At 43.7% G+C, this 27190-nt stretch overlaps 1 protein-coding gene across 6 annotated transcripts in view; it reads left to right on the forward strand.

The window, feature by feature from the left end:
* slc12a5a (solute carrier family 12 member 5a) overlaps positions 1 to 27190 on the forward strand; it is a 146670-nt gene that overhangs the window by 53006 nt on the left and 66474 nt on the right. For 4 of the 6 annotated variants that reach the window (XR_013077730.1, XR_013077729.1, XM_076741540.1 and 1 more), the window contains exon 1: positions 1988 to 2536. The exons of the other annotated variants lie outside the window; for them this stretch is intronic. Coding sequence is in view for 2 of the 4 variants with exons in the window: in XM_076741540.1 (XP_076597655.1) it covers positions 2482 to 2536 (55 nt within the window). In the remaining 2 variants the exon portion in view is untranslated. Of the gene's footprint in view, positions 1 to 1987; positions 2537 to 27190 lie in introns of those variants that run through there. 6 annotated transcript variants of the gene reach the window in all.

Genomic DNA, 27190 nt, shown 5'->3' on the forward strand with positions numbered 1-27190 from the left:
TGTGACCACCAGTACTGCTAGTTTAAAAAATAGGGACACATGGGAAACATAAGTGCAAATCTGTTTTACCCGAACATCCTTAATTTATTCAGGCTTTATTTTTTCTTTAGCATGGACCACATACACAGCAAGCTACATGGCAATGCTGATGCTGACATGGACCTTTTATATAAATACTTAAAACTCAAGAGAAAATCGATCCAACATAAAGCAACATAGGTAAAAGCTGAAACAGCTGAGCTTAAATAGCTTTAACAGCTTAAATCGTTGAGTAGACATTAAACTGGGTTGTTGTCCTAATGCAGCTCAACAGAAGCTTGGTATCCACAGCACGAATGAACTCACCATTTACTCAGGGCTGCCTAGCGCTGTCCAACCATTTACTCGTCTTCCATACATCCAAATGACAGCAGTAACAACTAATCATTGTGGAGTAAATGGCTTGCCAGCGGTGACTGCTGCAGGGCAGGACTCTCATTTACCCTGGATGTCTATTATGGATCAGTACTATGTCTACATACATCAGCTGGTGTCCTAAAGCAGAAATGCATGAAATGTCGTGGTGTACCAAGTCTTTCAGTACAGTACCACTGCTCACCTCAGCCAGGGGCCCATTACTTCAGCAAACGGTGCACTTGTGTTTTAATAATGAACACTTCTTGTTATTTTTTCCCTCCACATCGTTTGAAAAGCAAGAAAAACCTTAACCAGTTAACCAGTAAAACGAATCAGAAGCTACATAGTATATGGTATAAACTACACCAAGCAATGATGAGCATTCAGGCCACAGTTGAACCAACTGAGTTTTTCAGCTCTGTGAATGCAAAGGCTGTTCCCTCATGGATATTATAATTTAATTTGTGCATGTCTCTTGTTGTTACAAACAAACTGCTGGCTATGGTGTGAGTACTAATGAACAAAGAGAGAGAAATGTATCTGTACACAAAGCTCAGTGAAGAAATTTATTGCCAAGCTTCAAGGTATTGGTTCTTTGTCGAGGTAATTGTACCTTGACAAAACCAGTTTTGTTTGAGACATTGTAATAAATTTATTCACTGGAGCCGAGCGTGCAGTTATATTTTTCCTCCTTCTCTTTTTGTTGAAATTTATTCTGTGCATCAGTGCTACCATGACAAAAACCAAGATTAATTGCTTTCATATCGCTGGTGTATGATCACAACCGCTGGGACACGCATAGAAACACACACACACAGAGTGTCTTCATACTACACGCGTTTTTGCACACGGTACACTGTGCACCAGATCAAAATGAATCTGCATGGATCAAAATGAGACCGGTCTAATTGACAGTGAGGCTCTATGCCGTGCCGACAGCATACAGCGTGCAGGGTCCTCTCAGTTGGAAGCAAACATCTCTGCACTCTAAAGTGTGGAGTAGAAGAAGAAATGAAAAGATAAAGAACAATGCCTTGTTCTGTTAGCTGCATATACAGAGAGAGCAGAGAGGCAGATCTGTGTGTGCATATACAAAACCAACGGTTGCTGATGCATCCCAGTCATACGGTGTGTCTTTCTGTGTCTGTGCGCGTCTGAGTGCAAGGCTCTCCATGTTTATCATAACTGCATACAGATGATGTTGATAGGGCTTGTTCACCACTTGAAGGAAACAGAGGCTCTATTTGCATCTGACATTAAAGTAGAGAGTGAGCGCGTCGGCTTATTACAAAGCCGACAGGAGGAAACGCTGATGCATAATGCACCTCTGTGGACAGAAAACATCAGAGCATTGAGGCTACCGCCTGCTCACTCTTCTAACAGCATCAATTCCACTTCCCCAATCACCTCTCTGTCTGACAGCCACGCTGAAAAGAGGGAGGCTGGCAGGGAGGGGAGAAATAGATATACAAGAAATCACACTACTGCTTGAATATGCAATCAGTTTGGCAGCTACAGTGACTGAGCAGCATCATCTGAGCAGGGGAGAGTGAGTGTTTTTTTTTTTTTGTATCTGTGAGTGGGAGAGATCGAGATCAGGAGAGAGAAAGGCAAGAAAGAGACAGAGAGAAGGAAAGAGGGAAGAGGGAGAGAGCAAGTGTGCAGCTTTGAGGCGTTCCATCATCTACCAAACTCCTGCAGCTTCCCTCCTCCCCCACCCCCCCCACCCCCCTCCTGAAGAGAGAGAGAGAGCAACAGAGAGAGGAAGAGTGAGAGAGAGAGAGAGAGAGAGAGGGAGCAACAGAGAGAGAGTGAGAGAGTCACGCTTACAAGCCAGCGGAGAAGAGACGTCAAGAGGAGGATCTACAAAGGGGAGAAAAAAATCCTTCTCTCTCTCCTGCTGCCTCTCTTCGTGCATCCTACGGGCAGCGAGGAGCGAGGAGGATCCGGCTGGCGTATTTTCTACGCTGCTTCCCCCCAATTTCTGTGGCTGTATAGCTGTGGGTGGAGCGCAGGGAGAGCCGCCGAGAGCTCGATCGGTGACATCGCTCCGCAGCCGAAGAAGAGTGCCGTAGAGGAGCCGGGATGCTTAACAACCTGACCGACACAGAGGAGGGGGACGGGGGAGCGCAGAGCCAGGGTGAGTGATGGGATGTGTCATGCAGTCACACACACACACACACACACACACACACTCGAGCAGATATGCATATACAGTGACACACAGATACTGTACATCTGCCCACGCAAATGCATGGAAACGCATAGAGGGAGAGTTAATATATGTAGTACAGAAATGCCTCGCTCAACAACAGCATGCACAATTTAGGTTTACACGCGCATCCTGATCAGAGTGAGCGGTCATGGGGGGGGGGGGGGTCTGTGTGTGTGTGCGTGTGTGCATGTGAGTGTTACAGCATTGTACGGTGGTCGGCCTGCTTGGCTCCTCTGCTGCTGCTCTTACTGCAAGGCTGTTGTGACAGGAATAGTAATGGGCTCACGCCATACGATGGATGGCGAGTGTAAGGGCATTACAGCTTTGTCCAGCACACACACACACTTGTACCACCACACATACATACACACGCATACAGAGACATACAGTCAAACAGTACATGCACGCACAGTCCTGAGAGTTATTCTGGTGCAGCCGTCCAATGGTTCATTCACTGTTCATGGCAACATAAATACTCCCACCACATATGGTGCTCTGTGGACAGGCAGTATGGGCATGTGTACACTGACACACACACACACACACACACACACACACACACACACACACACAGCCACTCACAATTACAGATACAAAGCCACCATTGCTGCTAATCCCTTCGCCCCCAGCTGTCAAAATCAGCCCTCCATCCAATCCCCATCGCTCAGCCCAGTCCTCAGTCTCTGCAGGCTCTCAGGATGAAAACCTGTAGGTTGCTGGTTTGTGCAGAGCACTGTTGTGAGTGCTCTTATACCAGCTGTTCACCAGAGAGCACATACCTTTTCAGGCCCAGACAGAAATTGAACCTATTTTACTAAGTGCTGGTGACAAGCACTGCACATTTCAGACCAGCATTAAGTCATGAATGCAGTGAAAGTCCCTGATAACTTTGGTTTGGCTGCCATTTTCATACCCGTTGGCTCATTCGATTCTGCAGAAGCTGCAAACCGGCAGTATTTCTTTTTCCACTCTGCTATATGTTAAGGATTTCCATATCTCTGCACGCGCCTCTATCTCAAGGCCAAGCTCTATCCCTCATTGCCCTCTTTTTTCCCTTTTGCTCTCTACATTTGTCTAAGCTTTTTTCTCACTCTTTCATGTCTCCCATTCTGTGTTACGCACAAATCTCCCCCGTTGTTGTCAGTCCTGGACTCTCAGGGATGCACTGGAGAGACAGGTTGCGGATGAGAGAACAGTCACTATGCTGCTTCTCCTACCTGTGAGGGCTTAATGATAAAAATAGACTGGTGCTGGGAACATGAATATTTAACTTAATGCGGGCATCTCTTTTTTTTTTTTTTGTGGAGGGGGGGGATTACAATGGTGCGCTAAGAGCACGGACAGCAGTTGTAAGAGGTTGGCTGCCAGGTTGAAGCGTGACCCCGTTTATAAGTGCAGCGAATTGGAACCATCAAGGGCAGGTTACCAAGCGTGACATAAAGCCACATAACAGCGCACGCGGAAGTGTTAAGCTAATATGATTACTTGAGCATTGCTGTCTTTGTGTGTGCCTCTACCTTTGAGCACAAAGGTGCGTGTGTATGCACCCGTGTGTGTGCAGAGTTTTAAAGTTAGCACGCATGTTCAAACTGAGCGCATGCTAATGTGCTGAGGAGCGTGTGTGGTTGGAGCTCATCGCCTCTTCCTGCTATACAATGATGTCAGACTGTTTCATTTGTCAGGCTGTCCCCTTTTATCTGCTCTGGGATAATGCTTAACCTTTGCATGTAGTGTGCACAGAGCCATGTTGGACCCTCAGACGGGTCCCCACCAACACCTTCTCCCAACACATTCCTGAATCTCTACCCCCCACCCCCCGTGTCATACTCTCCCTATCTCTCTCTTTTTGTCACTCTGCGGTAGCTGCGTCTCTCAGGATAGGACCTCATTCACTCACACACACACACACACACACACACACACACACACACACACATCCATCCCCTCCATCCCTTTCATCTGAATCACAGCTCTGCTAAGCTAGCTGTGCAACAACCTGAATAACAATGTTTAGTCATCAGTAGGCCAGCTCGAGATAGGGAGGGCTTTTCGCCTCTTTACAGTAGGAATGTCAGAGGCTGTCGCCGTCCGCTCTCCCCCGGTGCTGAAAGCGGCTCCCCCCTCTCTCTTGCCTGACTCCAGCAGTACGTATATCCAGGAGCTCAGGGCTGCCTAGTGCTGTCCAAGGTGCTGATTTATAGCCTTCATTACACGGCTGGGTTACAGCCCGGGAGAGGGCAACACAACGAGTTACATACAGCATCAGAGGGGAAGTGTGTGTGTTTGAAGGGCCATGCTTTTGCACTGTGCACCTCTTTATAAGCATGCAGAGATGAAAGGCATAATTCTCTTGGAAATAAAAAAAAAAAAGGTAGCAAGGAAACCAAAAGTGAATGCATGTCGAGTCTCAGCTCGTCTTACATATAAATAAGGTGTCCTGTTGCTTCCCACCATGTTGTTAATTATCTGCAGGTTTGTCTCTGGAGCAGTGGATGGGCAAAGTGTCAGCAGTGCACGGAGCCTGTTTTTGTGAGAAGATGTAGTGATGCAGTTTGATTGATACCAAAACGAGGAGGGGGTGGAAGAGTGGTTTCCTGGGCAGGTGTAGAATGATGTTGTGTTTCAGCAGTTTGTTTCTTGTTTTCTGGTGAGAGTACCATTTTACGTAGTTTCATTTTGTAACACATATACGACAAATAGTGACTCGTGTTCAGCTCTGTCATCATTACAATGACAAGCTGCAGTGTAAACAGTGTTTTACTCGGACAGCCAGCGCTCTCGTTGTTTATGGTGCCGTATTAAGAGGAGCTGTTAGTGTTCAACTGCCTGAGTTCTTGTTAGCAAGCAAAAGTAATTTCATGCTACTTCTCCAAATGTTTGTTACTGTCTGCAGTTTTTCATTTACGTATTCAGTCGTTCATTAATGTGTCAGTTCAGTTTATTCGCTCCAGTTTAATGAGTGAGTAGTTTTTGTAACGTGTGCATAATTGAATATTGCTCATGTTCTGCCTGGACAGTCTTTGGCTCAGCAGGTCAGCTGACAGCTGATAGCCTGCTCACTCCAGATAGATCACACTCTGGAGGCTTATTTAGAAAACATTCCAAACATTATTGGCTCTGTGAGATGAAGTACACTTTATTGATCCCATGCAGGGAGATGGAAGTGTCACAGCAGTAGAAGTGCAAGAACAAATGCACAGTGCAGATGAGAAACCTTTTTAAAAATACACTATCATGTGGAGTATGAGCATCTGCTATGCACAACTGAAGCATGAAAACAAAAAATATATAGTACGTATATACACTAACATAAATAGTAATTATATTGTATTGAGACAGAAAATACATGGAAGTTGCTATAAATATTAAAGTTGCAACTCCAGGTTTATTTGGTAATTTCTGGAGTTACCATGGTAACACCAAGTCCTGCTTGTCATTGCAGAAATCACTCCTTTAGCAGCTGCTTTTTTCAGAAATACAGCAGATAAGCAACAGGTGTGTCTGTTTACAGCGCAGCCAAACAAATGTATGTGGTTTTAATAAAGAAGTCAGTCAATAATAATTGCAACTGTGATTTAATTTCACACTGCACTCGAGCAGTTGAGGGCGTGCAGCCGCAGATCTTCCTCCAACAGCTCACCGTGGCTGTTCCTTTTATATTTAAAACAGACTGGCCGACAAAAATTTGTAAAAAGCCATAATTCTTGTTTTGTAGACCCTTGCAAGCAAATATCCTGCTGTTTCCTGTGACTGCTTCACAATAAGAGGCACCCTGTCTTTCACCAGTTGAACACTTTTAATGGGAAGCAGCAACTCTGGAGATGTTCAGTTTGCATTAGCAGTAATTTTACACAGTGAGCAGTAAAAATAAGGCTGATATTAATGTGACGAAATTCCAGAAAAAAATGGTAAAGCTTGATTACATACATAACTCATTTCCTGTGATTTCCACATGTGTTTGAAGGCAGTTTGAATGAATATTATATGAGACAGGGGTATTTATGTCCAGAATATAAATGCATTGAAAGACTAATGTCAACCATAAATAGTATAAAAAAAGCAAGAAGGAAGGAAGAGGCAACCGGAGGGCAACATCCTCAGTGTTACTGCACTGCAGGTACATGCAGTGCAGACTAACATCTGTGACATGCATAATGTAGAACTAAACTGACTATTGGTGTTAAATATATTAACTATGTTAACTGCTCACATGTTATTCCATCTACAGTGTCATCAATCAATCCATCTTTCTAGAGCTGCAACAATCAATTGATTAATTGATTAGCTGATCAACAGGAAATTAAATGGTTGTTGTTGCCGTTCCAACTTCCAACTGTTAGGAATTACTGCGTTACTGTATATGATGGTAACCTGATTATCTTTGCGTTTTGGACTGTTGGCCAAATTAGTAGTAAGCAACCTGAACAACAAGCAATTTGAATATATCTCCTTGGGCTGTGGGGAATTAGAACATTTTTCACAGATTTCTGACATTTCATAGACCAAAAGATTCATGAATTAATTGAGAAAATAGCCGGCAGATTATTTGATCATGTAATAATCAGTTGCAGCCCTCCATCCTTCCATCCCTCCACTCAGCCAGTCCGTACTCTTGGTCAGGGATGTGAATAGGATTGTAATGATGTTTTAGTTATGGCTGACTGCATAATACTGCAAAATGCTCCCCGGGGCCCTCTCCTAGGGAGGCAGTTGTTGTGCATGCTCAACGTCATTATTCTCTGTCTACCCGCTCTGCGACTTATCTACTGTGAATGGAGAGAGAGAGCAGAAATGCACTGTAAGTGAGAGAGATTGCTGGCGAATACAGAACCACGGGCACTTGTTACTTGGAAAGGTAACTCTCTGGCTGCACACAAAAAAATGCGTTTTCAGTAGCTTAGCGCTAAAGTGCATCATCTCCACATGAGTAGACAGACACATAGGCCTGTTGTAGCCTGCAGTATAGAACTGGCAGAGGTCAAGTTCAATTCAATGTTGCTGCATTCTGCATTCTTCATTAGACACACCGGCGTCACTCAATACCACACTCACAAAATCACCTGCTTACGAGTCAGTGCTGTTTTATTATTTCTACCCACCATCGTACAAATGGTTCCCGAAGTCCAAATATAGACTGTAATTATGCATCACTTAATGGAATTTAATAAAGGTAGGTATTAATGAAATATGGATACAGTGGCTTATGTCACGATGGGCCAGATGAATTGGGTTTTTTGCTAATTAGACTATGGTTACCATCAGAAGTGGGTGTCCACGTATAATGAATGGGTATTCATTCACTGGTTTGTCAATTAATAAGGTGAGTATAATCAGCAGTGAAGGGCTCTGCTTCCCCAAAGCTTAATGTTGAGTCATACTGCTCATGAAAAGCTCACACAAAAGCATTTACAAATGGATTCATGCACACACACACACACACACACACACACACACACACACACACACACACACACACACACACCTCCAGTACTTTTTCTGCTTTACGACATCTTTCCTCATGTAAAAGTATTTATTTTGCATTTTGTTGGATTTCAAACTCAAAGACAAAATCTAGATCACTTTCATTCGCATGAATATGTTGATTACGTGACTTTGATTCTCTGAATGAACGGTGGTAGGACGACAGAGGCACAGAGGGTTTCTGAGGTAAAAGGTTTCAAATGGATGGATGGTCTCAGAGAGAAATAGCTGGCCGGGTTTATGGAGGGGAAGAGGAGGTCAGTGGAAGTGAAGGAAAGAGATGAATCATGTCAAAAGAAGCTCAACCAAGCTGAACACAGGCACCTCCATCTTCTCTCTCACCGGGTTCATTAAAATGTACTGAAAATGTTGGCTTCTGTATTATAACCATCATATCAAACAGCTGCACAAATCAGTATATTTCAGTGATATGAATGCATGAGGATAAAGTAAGGTAGTTTTTACATTAAGGCAGTGAAAATAATGAATACAAATGTTTCTACACGGTATATGAAAATTGAAGGTATTATTAAGGAAGCAATACATGATTACAGAGGAACCATGTAGAGTGCATGTAATAACTTATTTATAGACAAAAGCAGGGATATTCAGATGGTATTATGTCATTAACGTCTGGTGAAGAGGATAGATTTGTCAGCAAGTGAAAACACTCAAGGACAACAACACGTCGTAATAAAATCTCCAAGCAGAGGAAGGTGGCATATCATCAGAACAGACAGTGTTTCTGCAGCCTCATGTTTTATTCAGATATCATTGCTGAGGTGTTTAACAGCAGGCCACTTTACTACCTAAACACATTCAACAGAGTCCGGGTTCAGTCGTTTCACAATGCTGTAAGGCGACACGTACTTGCAAAGCAGGGCTGCCCAAAGTGGGGCCCGTGGGCCAAAGTTGGCCCGCCGTAAGGTTTTATTTGGCCCAGCAGAAAAGGTCTAATGCATTAAAATGCTCTTCATGCTGTGTTATGGCTTTATGAGGTAAAATTGCTCTTTAAATATGTAGGCTCACTAATTACTAATTATCTTTCATAATCTGAGCATGGCTGACTGAGTGACGCTCTGCAGAAATTCAGTCAATTAAGGGAACAATTAAGGGATCCTTGTACCATTTCGCATCTTCACAATATTATACAAAGAGCGTTTGCTTTTGGCCCGTGGCCCTTCATTAAGTTTCATTTTTGGCCCACTGAGGGCAAAGATGGTCGGGTGTATGGAGGGGAGTGTCTTCTGTCTGCTTAGAAATAAAGGAATAGATCAGTAGCTCTGGAAAAATAGCTCTCAAATGATCACATAGCTGTTGTTAGTGATGTTATCGCGCACACAATGGGTGATAATAATCAGTGTTCAACAGGAGCTTTTAACTTCCTGCTTAGTCAAAGGCCTTTTTTTATTCTTTAAGGTCATCAGTTTGATTTTTAGTAATCATTCAGTTAGAAATCAGTGAAAGAGGAGGCAGAAATACATGTTTCAGTCAGAGACACAAACTTCTTATCACTGTCAGTATTGTGTAGAGATGGCAAAAAATGAGTAGATTACAATCAAACCACAACTCTTTTGAATGCATTATTCAACAGATTGTTCTACATTAAAGTATTATGAACTGCTAATTTACTTCCTCTTTGATGGTATGAAAGACGCACACTTTTCCTGAGTGTTTGCGGTTTGCTCATCAGAAGAATCCGTTTGGTTCAGGTGTGAATGTGCACACAGCAGATAAAGTAAATCAAAAAGATTCCAGTGGAGCTGACACGCCGGCGGGGGAGTGACACATCCTCGCTTTCCTCCTCCGCTTGTTATTGAAGAGACCCAAGTCCTTGATGAGTCTCTCAATTTCCAGCCTATCTGACATTACCGTGAACTGACCTGTGCCAGGAGATGGAACCATAATGAAAAGCCATGTATTGATTTGCTCTCACTCATATACCTATTTGCAGTGATTTAGCTGGTGTGCGGTTGAAACCGGCTTCAGAACCATGATACCCACTCAGCCCAGTAGCACAACAATAAGTCGCTGCATCAACTTTGTACACAGACACAGACTTCTGGTCTGGCTTTTGTGTCATGTCAAGGGACAAAGAGCCCCTGCTACCCTGTGTCTGTTTGTGTGCGTTAAGTCAGAGCCTGGCTTCATACCATTTTATCAAGCTGTTTTCCTTTGGCTCAGGAGAGAAAATAACCAAGTAGGTAATGTGGATTGCCATGGTTACAGTCTGGGCTGTTGGAAATGTTCCATATATTCACTAAATATGAACCTTTACACTGAGGCTCAAGACAAAATACAGCACGGTCTGCTTCTCTCATTGGTTTCTACAAGGAGATCGCTGCTGTGGTGGATTCACTTTCATGCGGAATATGTGGTATTTAAGTTGGAGAATTTCCCTGGTGGATAAATCATTAGCATTTCATAAAGACAGAAGTCACGTTTCTCCCTTTTCAAGCTCGCACGTTACCTCTGCGTCACGGCAGAGGAAGTTTAAACAATCCTCTCCGCTCCATCTTTAATTGCCTAGGTAACCACCAGCCTGCTGAAAAGTCTTTTTTGTCTTTCATCTTCTGAGGAGTTGTTATACAGGATGTGCCTGCCATCACGTGTGCTCTTGGCCCTGAGCATGTGTGTGTACTCTCAAACATATGTGTGTGATCTTTTTTTAATATATGTGCATGCTAATATTGGCAAAACAAATAAAAGTGCCTCTCATTGGCCGCGCTGGACGAAAACTACTGGTGTTGAAGTCGACCAGCAGCGGTGGAGAAGCTCGTTATCGTGTGTGTGTGTGTGTGTGTGTGTGTGTGTGTGTGTGTGTGTGTGTGTGTGTGTGTGTGTGTGTTTGGAGTGAGGGGTGGGGCTATGTGGACGTACAGTTTCAGCTGCGGAAACCCCAGTATATGTGTGTGTGTGTGTGTGTGTGTGTATGTGTGGGTGGATCCTCTGTTGTACAGCATGGCATTGTGGGATTGCTGCGTCTGTACACTAGAAAGCGCCTTAATTGGTGGGTACGAGTGGGCAGAGGGACTGAGAGGCCAGCGGTGGAGGTTTCTGTAGAAACCAAGAAACGGCGCCTGGCGGCCTTGGATGGAAATCAAACACACAGTCTTGTAATTGGGCAGGGGAGGGGGGTGGGGGAGGGGCGCAGAGGGGGATCAATCCCTCACAGTCTGCTTTATCACCAGGACTGTAATTCTGGCCAGCAGTACACCAGTGGCACACACACACACACACACACAGAGGACGTGATGTTTGGGATGGACTGGAATTGCTAATGAGGCAGATGGGCACGACACCAACATCATGCTTCTGCATAAGATCTTCAATGCACAGATTGAAGTTCAGACCATGCAAATGATACAGCTTAGATGATGAAAGAACTTACCACTGATTAATTACTGATACAGTGTGGCGAACAAGTTGAAGTAATGAGGCAACTCTTAAAAGCAGTGGGAACGCATGGAAAGGCAGCTATATGTTGGAGAAAAGAGGAAAGCTAAAAGCAAATTCAAATGATTTCCTCTTCGCTTCATCACAGATTCAGACGCTGAAACTAGTTCGTCTTCATCAGTGAAGAATAAGTGTACAGTATGTTGATTTGGCGCACCATTAAAAAGATTATCTTTTAACTGATTAAAATAATATTATTCAACTTTGAATGATATTGGAAAAATGGAGAAAACCAACAAATACATGGACAGATCAATGGCCACGACTCTTTCATGGCATTGAATTTTGCATAAATTTGCTGAAATGTTTTGATTTAGATTTTTTTTTTTTTTTTAGGTATTTAGAGTGAGACCTCTTTCACAGAGCTCATCATGTTGCACCATGTTTCTATAGTAGCCCAGAAGGGACAAAACATTGGCTCTAGATGGAGTTTTTTGTGTTTTTCCCATTTTTAAGCGCCCACTGTACAGGATGGTGAGGCGAGGGGCATTCAGTTGGTTACAATCTGCAACCTCACTGCTAGATACCGCTAAATACTACACACTGGTCCTTTAAATGACATCTATAGTGATATAGAATGGGTGGAGTACACTACAGTACCCCTAATACTAAGTCAGCTGCACCTGGCCTAAAGTTTGAGAGGTAAAAATGCATTGTAATAACACAATAACTTAAATGCCTGCCTCAGTAATTGATGGGGATGTTTCCACTGATGAAAAATGATATGCTACAGACACAGTGCCTCTCAGTCATTTCCACAGCCTGCTGTCCAGATACCACTGTCCTATAAAGGCCTACACTGATTATAAATCTCCCCATTTGCGTGACTGACCACATTAAAACCCAATGGTCCATTTGTACTTTTGGCTTTAACGATGAAATGGCCAGAACTGGTGATGAGGTTTTAGCTTCTTCTGTCTTTCCAGGTTTCCTGTTAGTTCCTGGCCATTAGGGTACCCAGAGCGTCATTAGAGGATATTAAGGTTTTTTAGTGAAAATGGTTTGGCAGGGGTTTGGGGGGGAATGTGGGTGGAAGCATAATGAAATGTCTCTTTCCAAGCTTATAATGCAGAGAACAGTGGGGAGCTTCAGAAGCACTTCTATCATCAGCCTTGCTTGTGTTGTTTTTGACTTCATTTTAAACATCCGAGGGGTGATTTGAGGCCCACTTTCCCAAGATAAATTTATTCTGATCCTAAAAATGAAATCCAGATTTCATGCCAATCATAACTATGATTATAAACAGGTATATCATCCCTATATAAATCCATATTTCTAGTCGAATAAACTGTTGTATTACTTAATAACACACCCCTTTATCCTGTTTCCCCTTCACACATTGCTTGAAGTGACAGATAAATGTACAAGGACATTACTGGATTAGGGCCATTATGACCAGGACACAAAGAGCAACACTATAATTTGAACATTTTCAATGGCAGGGCTATCAGCGGAGCTGTTTGGGAAAATAGTCATTCATTCTAGAAAGAGGACGCTTTTTTTCCCCCTTTTGCCAGAACAAACTGCAGACAGCTAATTCTATAAAACACACACACACACATACACACACACCCAAAAAACAAACTGATTACTTATTATCAACTAAATGATCCAATTTGTCAACCAGTCCATGGGGCCTATACAGCTGTCTTTCATGTCATGGTGTCATTTGACGACAATGTCTTTTGTTAGGGATCAAACAGACGTGACGGAGAAGATGGAAGAGGGTGTGCAGAGGTAGACAGGCTGTGATTGATACTGCTGTTATTGGCTAATAGCCTCTGTGATTATTTCCTTAATTTAACACACACACATGCATAGACACTGCTGTGTGTCTTGTCATAGGAATGGTTGCACAAATGCAAATGGTTTGGTGTGGTACATGGGATGCCAGTTCGTTTAATAATTGACTATACTTATAACTACTGACATTCATATTTCAGGTCCATCTCTAAACATTTTACATCATTTCGTCTCTCTCGCTCTCGTAGAGAGCAGTCAAATGCCTCTCACAACCCGAACAGCCACTCTATACCGTCTTTTTCAGTCATTGCCTTCCAGCTCTCCACGTACACACGGCCCAGCTAAGTGGACATATAGATGCGTAGTATAATCTCACAATCAAATATTTATGTGTGTAGGTATGAATTTCATGCGCCGCTCCCCTGAGGGTAGTGTCGCCTTTGGCTGGGCTGACCACTTAGCTCTCAGTGCTACAACACCTCTCTGTGTCTCTCTCCCTCCCTCTCTCTCTCTCTCCCTGTCTATCTGTCCCTTTCTTTCTCTTTGACGACAGCTTAGTTGACATGTCTGCATAACTCGCAGTCAGGCGAGTGTCTGGGGCTGATATGCCTGTGTGAATTGTATTTCCCATTTCGCCACGGCCCAGAGAGCCTATCAGCATCCTCAGCAAATGGAAATAAACCATCTGTCAGTCGGGCCCCTCCACAGGCGGCGGAGAGCCGTGCCACTTGCCCCGTGTCCCATCTCGGCCCTCAATGGGAACCCATTTAGCCATTGTCACATCGGAAATGGAGCAACTTAACTGGAGAGCTCTGGGATTGGTGTGGTGTGTGCCGCGGCGTAAATACAGAGGATTTCTCAAGGCGCTCTCAGCGTTTGATGTTTTATGTTTAGTGAGCAGGATTAGAGCAGATTCTGTCTCTGGGTTCCCAATTTACAGAAATTTCATTAATTTCTGGGATACTTGTCAAGATGAAATTTTACTATTTGTCGCATTTGCACATCTGATTTGCTTCGCCAGTTGACACGTCAGCCTGATGATGTTATTTAAACTTGGAGGTTATGTTTTGTTAAAACTGCACAAGTCAAAGTTTTTATCTTAACACTGAGTATTACACTACTTGCCTACAGCAGACAGGCAACATTAGCAACTACCACATGAACACACTGGAGCGTTCAGCAGCTGAAGAGGCAGATATTTCCCTCAGGAGTGGGTAGTGACCAAAATGGAGATGTAAAGACAGTAAATACTCAAACACAACCGCAAATTAAGGCCAGTGTTGCTGCATTTACTGTTCGTATCTGCTGGTTGGAACCGGCAGTCACTTGCTAACAAGTTTGTCATAACGGCTTTACAAGGTGATGAAATGTCAATGTTGTGTTTACAGTTTGTTCTGCTGCCCCCAAGTCACCAAGGAAAATCGATCATGGCTGCTTTGTTAAAATGTCCACATGACCCTCAGAGTCCCCAAGAAAAAAAAAACAGGTAAAACTCCTGAGTGCTTTAATTGATTGTGATAAACGATTTAAAAGCCACAAGCAGCAGGAAACATCTGAAGATGTGTATTGGATCATTCTTCTGATGTATTTCATGAAGTTTAGAGCTAAATGTAACCTGCTAACATCATAAGATAACTTGTTGTCGTTCTCTCTGCTCAAAATGAACAAAGAAGCTTGGAAATGTCAGATGAGCCTCGCACTGGTTTTAGTTTGCATCTTATTTTAACTCCATTGAAACATTACAGATCTTTCAGATGACAGCATTTCAGTGCTATTTTCATCTGTTCTCCAAGACTGATTTGAATAGATGCTGTCTTTTCTTGAACATGTTCATGCTGCCCCATTCAAATGATGGTAGTGACACTTTCCATCACTGCACTCCCCTAATGAATGCATCTATTCTGGTCGTATGGCCTTTATGGTTTTTATTATTCAATAATGCAACTTTAGGCTTCTGCTAAGGGACATAAAAGCCCCCATCTTCTTAAAATAGAAGCCCTTATGTTCTCCTATTTTGCCTTATAATTCATGATCCATCAGCTTTCATACTGTATTCTATGAATGCTTAAAACAGAAAGCCTTCACTGGTGCTTCACATTTTTTTTTCATTTTTCAGGAGCTGTCAAGTCTTTGCCCTGAGATCTTGCTCAGTCCATTTGCTCCGTGTCCGTCTTTAAGAAAGATTTCTACATGTATGCTCCCGTCTGTGAGAGCGAGAGCTTTCCATGACCTCCATCCAGTAATCCCTGGACCTCTACTTACACACTGCTGATCCCTTCGCATTTGCTGTCTATCGTCTTCTTCCTCTCCCACCCTGTCATCTTCGTCCAGGATGTCTAGATTATTAAACCCAACACATCTTAATCCCCTCATCCTCCCACTCCGCAGCTGCCTAGCAGATTGGTCATCAGACCGCTACTTTTTTAGCTTAGCGCAGCCCAGGACCTTGGCTCAGCAGCTCCTCATCACAGCTGGGCCTCGCCTCAAGACCTCTCTGCTGCCCAGTCAACTAAGAGTAATCGTAGTTTGAGATGTTTTGAGTCGCTAATGATTGTGCTGTGAAAATAATGTGTTCATCCATGTGAGATTGGTTTGTTCCGCAAAACCTTCTGTATGAGCAAACTCTTTGATTTTGGAGTAATTCTTTTACCACTTGTTCCGATCGTCTTCGCTCATTCTCCACCTTCTCTTCCCCCGTGTCCCAGGCGTGGTTCAGACTCCTCTCGGACATGATTGCTGCAGCTTGTCACACATTCACTTAATTTCATTATCATTGATGGTGCAGAGGGAGGGCGCGAAGAAGCCTTTGATATTTGGGAGGCACAATGTGCAGAGAGAAGGAAACAGAGGGGCTCATGGGATGGGGGGGCTGCCATCACTGCTCAGGCACATCAAAGGATTCCTCAGCAGATGTCTCTAAACAAGATGGCTGCCAGGTCAGCTTAGTCAATTACCTCAGTAATAAGAACAGGTTGGTGTTTATGCGGCATGCTTGGGTCCATGCACTGCGGGCAGTTGTTTTTTCCCCTGTCTTTGAACTTGCTCTGTGCTTTTTAAATCAGAGTGAAGCGTTTTATTCGGATGGTTTGAAATATCTTTTGATCACACCGAAAAAAGCGAAAGAGATGAATGTTGCGAGGGACCAGTGAATTAGTGACTGCCCCCTGCTTTCGCTCCTCAGACAACGGATAAAGAAAAAGAGTTAAAAAGTGTGCCCATGGCTTTGCTTTTTTGCCTCTATGGCAGCTGTCATCCTCTGTTTCAGAAGAGGAAGCAACAGGGAATAATCATCTGCGTTTGGTATGTTTTGGGCCTGAAGGCCTGACAGGCCTAATGGTACATGGGTGGCCAAACCATGTCTGACTGAATGAGGCCATCAGATTCATATTTGGTATTGTAGTGCAGGAGGCCATACATTAACACTTTGATGCTGAGGAGACCGTTCTGTACATCTCTACGTCTGTGAACATATACTTGTTCATTAAGAAGCCCACAGCCTCGGCCATTACTGCAGCCTCACTGCTTATGCGGCTGCTCCTCTTTCAACTCATAAATATGGGCACAGATGGCATCAAACAAAATGTTACGCAAACATCTCTGCAGCCTCCAGGGTTACTAAATCTAAATGTTTGACTTCTGGTAGGGCCCAAAGTCACTCAAGGCTCATTTGCTGAAAAACGCCTCTCTAGCCACGTGCACCCAAAGTCTGTTTTTGTCCAAAGAACAAACTATTATTGTATTGGTTAGTTATTGTTGTCAGTATTAGTATTGTGTGTCCACCAAACAGGTACGTATTGCCGCAGTGAAAATGTTTTTCCGAGCTTCACTGCTGCTGTAGCAACCAGCAGTCTTCCCTGGCTCCATTATTCAACAACGCAGGCACTCGCCTCTAGAAATGATATAGGAAGCAACATTGTCTCATGCATACAAATGGGAAGGTTAGCATGTGATCCATCCTGGAATGGATCGCACTCTCAAGCTTTGGCAACAGCAAAGCTCGTAGCGGGATTAGAGTGCCCCCCCCCACCCCCCACCCCCACCCCTTTTCCTGAGCAAATGTGAAACGACACGGGAAGACGGACAGTACACTTGACGCGTTATCTGTTCACCGAGAGCATAAGGAAGCTGCTCAGATGGTCAAGCAGTGGCTCTGCTCGTCTATCTGGGATGAGAGAGCGGAGGGAGAGATGGAGAGAGGGGCCGCATGCAACTCCAGCCTTTATCCTCGGCTGCATGGCTAGTTGCTATAGCAACATGACTTCACATTCCTTTTCACCTGCCGTTTTTGATCAATTCTCACTCTTGCCTCTCCCTCTGCCAACCTCCCTTTGTCCTGAAATGCCTCACCACTGCGGCTGACTTACCTCCACTGTTTTAGAGAGGACTGCTGCAGACTAGATCGCTCCTTTAATTCAGAGAGGGCTCTGTGTGTGTGGCAACATCGCTCCTGCAGAGCCGATCGTGCCCCAAGCTAATGATTCATCAAGAGCCAGGAGTCTCTGGAGTGTCCCCGGGCTGCCTCAGCTACAGTACAGTCCATCCTGACCATGTAGGAAAGTGACAGAACCTAACCAGACCTCCATTAGAGTCATAGGGCATCCTTTCCTCTCTGGAGAGATGGAGGTAGAATGAGAAAATTGTGTAGCCAGAGGTTAGATGCGACCAATTATATGCCACACACACCCTTTATAATAAATTTGAACTGTGCGTATGTGTCACAGCTTCCATCATTTGAAGCCTGTTTTCCCGGAATGGTATTGTGCTAATTAGCCCGTTTTAATCAGGCAAGTGAAAAGAAGAGCTCTGTGCGGGGTCCTGCGTAATGGGTATATAGATGGATAGTGACAGTCAGTCCTGCGTGAGGAAACCAGGCATGCAGGGAGTAAAGCCTGAGCTGGAGGCACTGAAGCGTGATAACTTGACTCTCACGTAAAAGTGCATTTCTACTCCAGTGATATCTGCTTATAGTTCAGTTCATATATGTACAAACAATGGCTAATGCTTATACATTCCCAGGCACATATAGGTATGGATATATAGCTTGTCGACGCTGCTTTACATGTCTGTTCTGGATGTCTCATGTTGATGCACATACATACATAAAAACAGTCTATATTCTCCTCTTCCATCGATACAGTGGCACAGGAAACTAATATGCACATTTGTGAAATTAAGTGCACTCATTCCCATCTTCCTCCACCCTCCTGTGTGTGCAGTGCAATCATGCAAGTGCCTCTACTTATCTAATGCACATATGAATTTCTACAGAACTGCTGATCATTAGAATTGACGCGTAATGGAAGAGCGATCGCTTGTTTTTATCTCTGGCGACTTGGCTGTGTGGACGGTTAATTGGATCGTCTTGCATATTGTTCTCTTCCACTCGATTGCACTGCACAGGACCGTGCGTAGAGGTGATTTCACCAGGCATTTGCCGAGATGGGCAATACAGAAATCCAAAAATGAATTAATATGTTTTCCACAAATGTTGAGAGTGGTGGAAGAAGGAACTAGAGTGTGGCATCATAAGAAAATCTGTGTGGTTGCAAAGAGGAAAAACAAACAAAAACAGAGCTTTGTTACTCTAAATGAATGTGCCCGGTAGGATAAGGTGACACTAATCTCCAGGCTCATTAACACAACATCTGGAGTAGGTCATACAATCCTGTCAGAAAGCAAACATAGGAAGTTACTCTAGAATGCAGTGTAGCCTGTCACAGGGGAGCTGTGTTTGTCACCACATACATATGCACGCATGCATGCGTACTAACAATCATGTACATGCACATGCATGAGCAGAGGCAGGGATCATCCCGTGAAGCTACGCTGTGTGCAGTTTCTTCTGGGTTTCCACTGAAACGAATGAAATTGTGCTTCGACTGTGGGCTGTGACTGACAAGTGCAGGTTCACGGCAGCACTGAGAAAAAACAGCTCAGCAATGTCTCCTGTGTCATTTACACAACATCTGGGTTCCTCAGAATGATTTGGGTGATGCAGAGCCATGCAGTGTTTTTGTGTTTATAGTAGCGGGTTATTCATTAAATCCCCCTCTGGCTTTAACTGGTGTTTTTGTAATGGCAGCATGCATATAGGCCTATATGTCTGGAGTGACAGAGGAGATAAAACAGAAACAGAAGTTAAAATGTTAAAAAGTTGCTTGTTTTTCTTCATGATGAACCCTCACATTTGTTGTTGGCGCAGTCACACGGTGGTTTGTGTGAACTGAGGGAAACGAACAGACCTGGGTCAAAACGTGGCCAGGCAGTTTTTGTCTTCAACCATTTGGTGCCCAAAGGGATAAAACAAGTGTCAAAAAGTTACTGGAGAGTTTCTGAAATTCAGGCAAGAATATTGGGCCACAGTGATTAACAACTTAACAACCACTCTGCCTGAACTGTCCTCATTGATCTGGTTCTTCAAGCAGGCCGAAGGATTTCTGTCCAAAACTATACATAACGATTAGTTTGCCCACAGCTTCGATTTGTTCAGCAAGTTAGACGGTTGATGAGCTTTTTAGGGTTATTAATAGAGAATTCATCTTCCTCCGTAGCTAGCTAGCTTTCCGAATCAATGAGAAATGACGTCAGTTGGACAGATGGGTCACTTGATACTGATTGATTAGATCAAAACAAAAGACAGTGTCAGGCAATTCAGCCTTATTACATAGGTTTTTAAAGCAAATGTTTTTGGCAAACATGTTTTTGCTGTATGCTAAATGCAATGCTAACATACTCCTAGCAAGGCCTGCTACTGTAACAATACATCTTCAGCAACAGATGAAGTGTGTTGTCCATTTAAGTATGTAAGTATAAAACTTGCTATTTGCTCTCCTGTTAATCTGTAATTCCAGCCTTACTTGAATTGCAAAACTTATCAAAGAAAAGATGCTCAGAAAAACCGTCAGTGAACAGGAAGTGATGAGTTGTTCAGTGCTGCATGTTCCAAGATCTGAAGCAACAGTTTGTCAGCACTGAGGCTTTGTTTGGGATAAATAAAGGACATGTGCAGTTAGCATTAGCAATCATTGCCTGGCTGATTGAACAGACAATGAAGATTGTTACCTACAGATGGACGTACAAATGGGTCTAGCAGATTGCAATTTTCAGTCCAAAGCGTCTAACAATATGCAAACCTAAATGAAACAATCTAATTTCAGTGAATTACTTACCTAATGAGGAAACCAGGGGGAGATATAACGAGTCTTGAATTACACAGGCAAACATCTCCAAAATGGCGTGAGTGAGATATCATAATTATCTCAGAAGATGCAGTATTTTTTTCTTACATGCAGTGATTTGCCTGATATTAACACACAGAATGGTGTATATGTCATTTTAGAACCAGTGTCTGTGTTTGCTGCTACTGCTTTTTAGACAGGTCAGGAAACCCACAGATGCAGGGGGAGTGGCTGGACGACTCTTCTTTTTCCAGCCTCTCCTGGTGCTTGGTGAGTTTCTGTTGGCATTGAACATCATGGGAGCCTCTTTGGTGCCTACATCACTATGCCAACTCTCAACCATGCCAGTCAGCAGCAGCAGCAGCAGCAGTACAGCTAAGTAGGTCACACTGCAGTCACACTGACTCCCCAGCTAGAGAAGGAGGCGAGAGATAGGCAGGGAGAAGAGGAAGAAAGATACAAAAGAGAGATGGAGAGGAAGGCAAAATAGAGGAGCGTTTTAAAGGGAGGGGGCGAAGCAGAAGATAAAGGAAGGAGATGAGTAAAGAAAAAGGCAAAATGAGAAGGAAGAGGAGGGAGGAGCCAGAGGATCAGGAGCGAGAACTTATAGGACTGACTGAGGAGAGATGGCAGCTAACTGGGAACGACGCAGAGGAGTCACGAAAGGAGAGGAGCTGATTTATAGATGTGGATTTTTGGAAAAAGCAATGATAATTGAAGAGTGCAGCACAGAACGGCATCGAGAGGGAGTGGAGGTTGAGAGTTGATGAACACAGTGTGCTTAGAAGGTGATGAGAGAGCAGATGAAAGGAAATCTTTCATACGCACAGCCGATCCGCACCGACACGACTGTCACATTGTGCAGATGCTCTCATCCAAAAAGGCTGCATTGTTGTTCCACTTCTGTTTATTCAGTAAACACTGTGTAATCTTAGAGATTGTGTCCTGTGTGTAATTGAGCCATTGAATGAGGACACACACACATCAAGACGCCATGATGCTGATGAAGTTCACCGCTTGAAAAATTTATTATATGCAGGATTTAATCTTACGAACTAAGCGAGGATAACCGATTTTTGTAGTTGCTGGCTTACATATGTCAGTTGAAGTATTAGGGCTTCATTTCTGTGACATTGTGCATCAAAACTTTCCACTGAGAGCTCACTGATTTTTTTCTTGCCTACATTGGTTTATTTTGGTGTCACTTGCGAATAAGATACACAGTACAATTTTGGAGACAAGGATTAGATTTCCCATGTCAGCTCAGACTGCCTCAAAAGCCCAAGTCAGTCAGCCAAGCAATGCACACATTAAATAGATCCACAATCAGTCATTTACAGAAGAAGAACCTTTAAGGTTCTACTTTAAAGGTTTGTTATATGAAAGCCATAATCCAAGTCTAGCTGCTTGATGACAACCACAGAAAAAGATAAAGTTTCTAATGATTCATTATGTTTAGGGCTCTTTTCCAAGAGCTTGAGTTATTGTGTCCAAAATACCATTTTTGCTTAAAACTGAGTTAGATTATTAACCTTAACAAGCGCCCCTTTATTGGGTGTAAGCTCAGAAATGACATAAGCAAAATAACATGGTTACTTTTTTTTAAACCTATTGATTATCATACAGACCTCTGAAAGGTAACTCCTTAGACTTTCATTTAAAAGTCACTGAAGATGGAAACTGAGTGTAACTTCTTGACAGTTCTGTCTGATATCAGGCAAAACTGCTGTGGCACTAATAAAATGATCTTACCTTGTTAGGCCTTTTGCTTTCAAACGCTTTATACAAAAGTTTGTCAAGGTAGACTGAGCATCCAATCGGATGCTTTCCTAATAAGGTAACGAACACTCCTCTCGGCCCGTGTTCCAGTTGCTGCTCCTTAATTGATTATCAGCATTGTTGCCCCTTAATTTTCTGTTGATCGACAAATCTTTTTAGCTCTCATTCTGTTGTTGGTGCAGTCTAAAATTCATTGATATAGTTAAAAACACCAGTACTGTCTCCACATACAGATCAACTGCATTAAAAATCTTCTCATGTAAAGACTGATTGCCCGACTGGCACATATCACATATCTGTGACCTTACGTTAGCTCAGCTAACACAGCTGTGAGGTCTGATACGAGGTGAGACATTTGTCTTTTCTGGTGAATACCCTCCACTCTGATCCATTAAGACAACACAAAGCTGCTCTCTCCTTTACTTCTGTCTTTCTTGCACAGGACAGAGCACTGAAGCACACACACACATAAATTCACACACTTGCATACACACACGGTGTTAACGAAGCACACTGTGACAGTTTGACACCCTCATTATGTTATTAATACCTGTGGCCGTGTCAATAGCCTCTAATGCCAGTGTCAACGCCCTGTAATGGAATCACTTACTTGGGTGCTGCGTCTCACCTCCTCCCTCTCCTTGAACTGTTTGCCATGCAGAGGGTGTGCAGTCCTCCAGCCCTCCCGCTCAGCGAACAGCAGGGGGAGGATCAGCAGAGTGACGAGGGCAGGAGGAGAGGAAGAGAAGGGGTCTGACACATTTAGCAGATGTAGTATGGATTGGATAGGTTACCCCCCAAAGGTGACTGAGGTGTGCAGCTACCTGACCTGCTCCTTTTTAAAGATGCTTTCAAACATCCTGCCTCTTCTCATCACCACTAAGATGTGTCTCATCACACATCTACGTCTACAGTTGTCCTCTGCAAGTATGACTTCAGCTACTGCAGCAGAACTAAAAAGGTATTGCACGAAACTGTCCTTATCATTGATCTATCAATGAATTGAAAATGTCATGGCAACAGCTGCTCCATCCTCCTCACTTCCTCCTCCTCCTCCTCCTCTTCCTCCTCCGTCTTTATTTCATCTGATTAATCCCTGGCCTTGAGCCTGTTGAATCCCTGCCAAAGATGGTGACGAATGAAGAAGTGTTGACTTCCGTACCATAGCGGTGAAACACCTTTTCTCTCCATGATGTCTATTACTGCTGTCACTGTGAGACCGTGAAAGGCTGGCGCTATTCTATGTTTTTCATGTTGTCAGTAAATCCCTGGAAAAGACCATGACGAGGCTAGTTCTTCTAGTTAAGAGAGAAATCTCTTACTGTCATCCCATGAGTGGCCTGTAGATCAGGATTCTCTCACTCAGTCAAGGCACTGTCTGACAGGCCAACACCCTCCTCTTGTATTCACTTTTTTGAACCCATACATACAGTAACTACATCACCTTGGCTGCTCCTCACAATGTTCGTTTTATTCGAGCAATTATCTGTCTTAGCTTTAGAGTAATTGAGGTACAGGCTAGATGGGACCAAGCAGCTGCTGGACCAACGAATCTGGAATATTTAACATTCTGTCAAGCATCCAAAGTTCTGGCATGTCGGCTCTATTTTTCAGATGAGTTACCTCAATAAAAGACTGCAGACGATGCCAGCCCTGTTCTTCTCTGCCGGTCTTCTCCCTCTTCCAAAGTGCCCATAATTTATGAGTTTCCATGAAGAATTAGAATTAAAAACGTATTAACTCTCAAGCTATGTTTTGTGTACCATTTCTCCAGAGCTTACCCATGTTAACTTTTATACCACAAGAGGGCACACTTCACCTTTTCAGTTCAGAAAAACAACTTGGAAAACTAAAGAAGAAGCAGTCAGTTTGAAACGGTGAGGCAAGGTCGAGACGGCAGCATAGTCCAGCGTGGGAGCATTACACTAAACAGGAAGACAAAGCTCAATGGAAATATTGCGTCACCATCTTCCACTACGGTCCACCACATCGGTGTTGTACAACATGAAAAGTCAGCACCTAACAGTTGCAGTGCACATCGAAAGTGGACCACCATCCTGTCAACAAGGTGATGTGTGTGCAGTAACTCAGAGGCTTTCCTTTATGTTGGAACAGGACATGATGCCTATAAACGTGGTGGACGGTGAGGGATTTTATGAGCTACTGGACTACATTGAACTAGGCTATCGCATCCCCCCTAAGGCTAATTAATAAGGACATGTGGACAAGAGCAGCCATTTTGAACAGGCGCCTTATTGTCCTGCTGCTTTGCATCTTGTTAAGTTTCAGTGATTAAATTGTTATTGATTGTTAAACGTGTCCAACTGTCAGTAAAGAAAAAAGCACAAAATTTGCATCCGTAGTCCTGAGCAAGAGGAGGATGACGGTGTCCCATCTGTCCAGGCCTACATTCGGTGATGCAGAGGCAGAGATGCATGCCAACCTGCTTTGTAACTGGGCCCCTCTAACCAAAGCAGGCTAGATTCTCTTTTATCCTCTTCCATAAGCACTGTATTCTTACCACATTAACTTGGAAACAGCTCCGGGCTGTTGAGCTGTTTTGTGAAGTAGCGCCTCATCCCGTCGTCCACATGTTGCCTCTCACAGTCCAGCTGAAGGACAGACGGGTAATTTGCTCGGCTTGAACTGGCTCGACTCTGGCCTGGTCAGAGGCAGCAGAGTGTGAACGTGGTTGTAGACTCAGATGTGAGGAACATTGTGAAAGTAAATACAATAGTTCCTCAACAGTGCAGGCATCCTTCTGTTCCTGTCTTATACAACAAGGAACTTTTAGAGCCACAATGTACCTTTCCACTTTGGAAATGTAAGTAGAGACGACATGTCGATGCATTTCTTTTTAATTAGAGAGTGGTCGTTGACATAGGTATCTAAAAAATGTAGAATGATTAAACATTTATTCAGACCTCTGTTGAGGACAGAGTCTGTCTGCTGGATGGGACGAAGCTCGGAGATGAAGCTAGAAATGATGTCTCATCATCTCAGCATCATTTCTTGCTTCAATCACGGACACCAAACCAGGACAAGACTCAGCCAAAAATAACACAGTCAAGTCTTTTTACCACGCATTAAAAAAAAAAAAAAAAAAAAAGTTGTGTCTTTTTGGTCACGGACATGTCATTTCTGCAAGATGACGTCATTTCTGCAAACGTGCTGCATGTGTATCATGTTTGCCTGTTTGCTTTTTCCTTGAGGAGTTGTGCAGATGTAGATGTCATCGAATCATGTAAGAACACACTTCTTTACTTTCTTATAAAGCCAGCATTTTTCTTTGTATGACTGTTTGTGTATGTGTGTGTGGTTGTGCGCGCATGTATGTGTGTGCTCATGTCTTCCTCTAGTAGCGTGACTTTCCTAAACGGTTACAGACAGTAAACTGTCAGCAGAAGCAAACTGGTGCAATTATTCTCCAGCACTGATTGATGACGCAGCGGGCTCCATCTAATGTTGAGAGTCCCCTGTACTGCACGCCTATGCAGTCAACACACACACACACACACACACACACACACATATATTTTGTCAAGAGCAGTGAAAATGCATCCACTAGTAACTTGTTGGAATTGGGCATTCGAGGGCGATACATCAAAATCCTCCCTCAAATGCAAACACTTGCAAAGCCGACATGTTTCATAAATCACCTGAGGTGGCAGAGTTGCTGTGTGTCTGTGCGTGTGTGCGTGTTTGTTGCTTGTGTGCCTGTGAATCCTCCTCTGTTATCCTCCTTCAGGAAGTGACCTCTATTTACCTGTCATACATTGTTACCTCCCCCAACACACACACACACACACACACACACACACACACACACACACACAAACACACACACAGTTACTGCAGTGCAATGCAGCATCAAGGCTCGGCTGTTCATTCCAGTCGTGCACACGCTGCCAGCTCAAAACCAGAGGGATTGGTCCAATGCTACAACTAAGAGATTGATGAGGAGACAAAAAAAAGCATTAAAAGTCAGAATGAAGATGAGAATCCAGGAAATTGTGGAAGTGAAGTGTTGCTTTTGAAAGGACACTGCGTACAGACAGATTGAGAGAAGAGAATGTAGCTTTCAACTCTGCAGCAACACAGAGACTAAAGTATGTTCTAATGCACGGCCACTGAGGACAAGAGCCTTTCATTTTGCTATGCTTACAAAAGCATATGCACACAGAGACCCCCACACATGCACACTCACACCCACACACTCTGGAGGGGGGGTTGTGTAACGCATGTAGTGAAGGGGGTAGAGAGGGTGTCTCCGCTGAGGCATCGGCCTTCGGTAGCTGAAGAGCCTCGGAGCGGAACAGATTCAGTCCGGCGCTTTGAGCTTCGGCTGCACTCGGCCCAGCCTTTGAACTGTGCACGCGTCCAGCCTCGTGGTCCGGGGTAATTAGCATTTCACCGGCATCCATCTTCAAAGGCAGCGGGCAAAGCAAGGAGCATCGTACACAGACGTCCATATCAAAAGGGCCCCTGTCCTCCGCGGCGAGGTCTAATGTCACAGTTTAAAACGCTGCTGCAGTTAAATGTTCAGTGGGCTTGGGTCAGTCACCGGGAGAGCTCCTGCATTATAAACATATATATCTACATGCATTAATATTATCTCAAGAAAGCTGAAAAGCAAATTGCCAACTGTTTTGATTATTGCTTGTTTAAGTTAATGCTTCTTTTCTTTGTCCTATATAAAAGCAAAAGGAAAAAAGGCTGCTTGAAGATGGCACTTTGGGATTTAAGGCAGATATTTTTCACTATTTTCTGACATTTTACAGACCAAACAATGAGTCTGTTAATGAAGAAAATGCCCAGATTAATCAATAATGTCAATAATTGTCTGCTCTGGCTTTAAATGGTCACCACATTTTGTCAGATCATCAGTGCTTTACAGAGCAGACCTGCTGTACTCTCAACCCATTTTAAGAATAGTGCTGGC

Source organism: Chaetodon auriga, chromosome 2, assembly GCF_051107435.1.
Source record: "Chaetodon auriga isolate fChaAug3 chromosome 2, fChaAug3.hap1, whole genome shotgun sequence".
NCBI lineage: Eukaryota > Metazoa > Chordata > Actinopteri > Chaetodontiformes > Chaetodontidae > Chaetodon > Chaetodon auriga.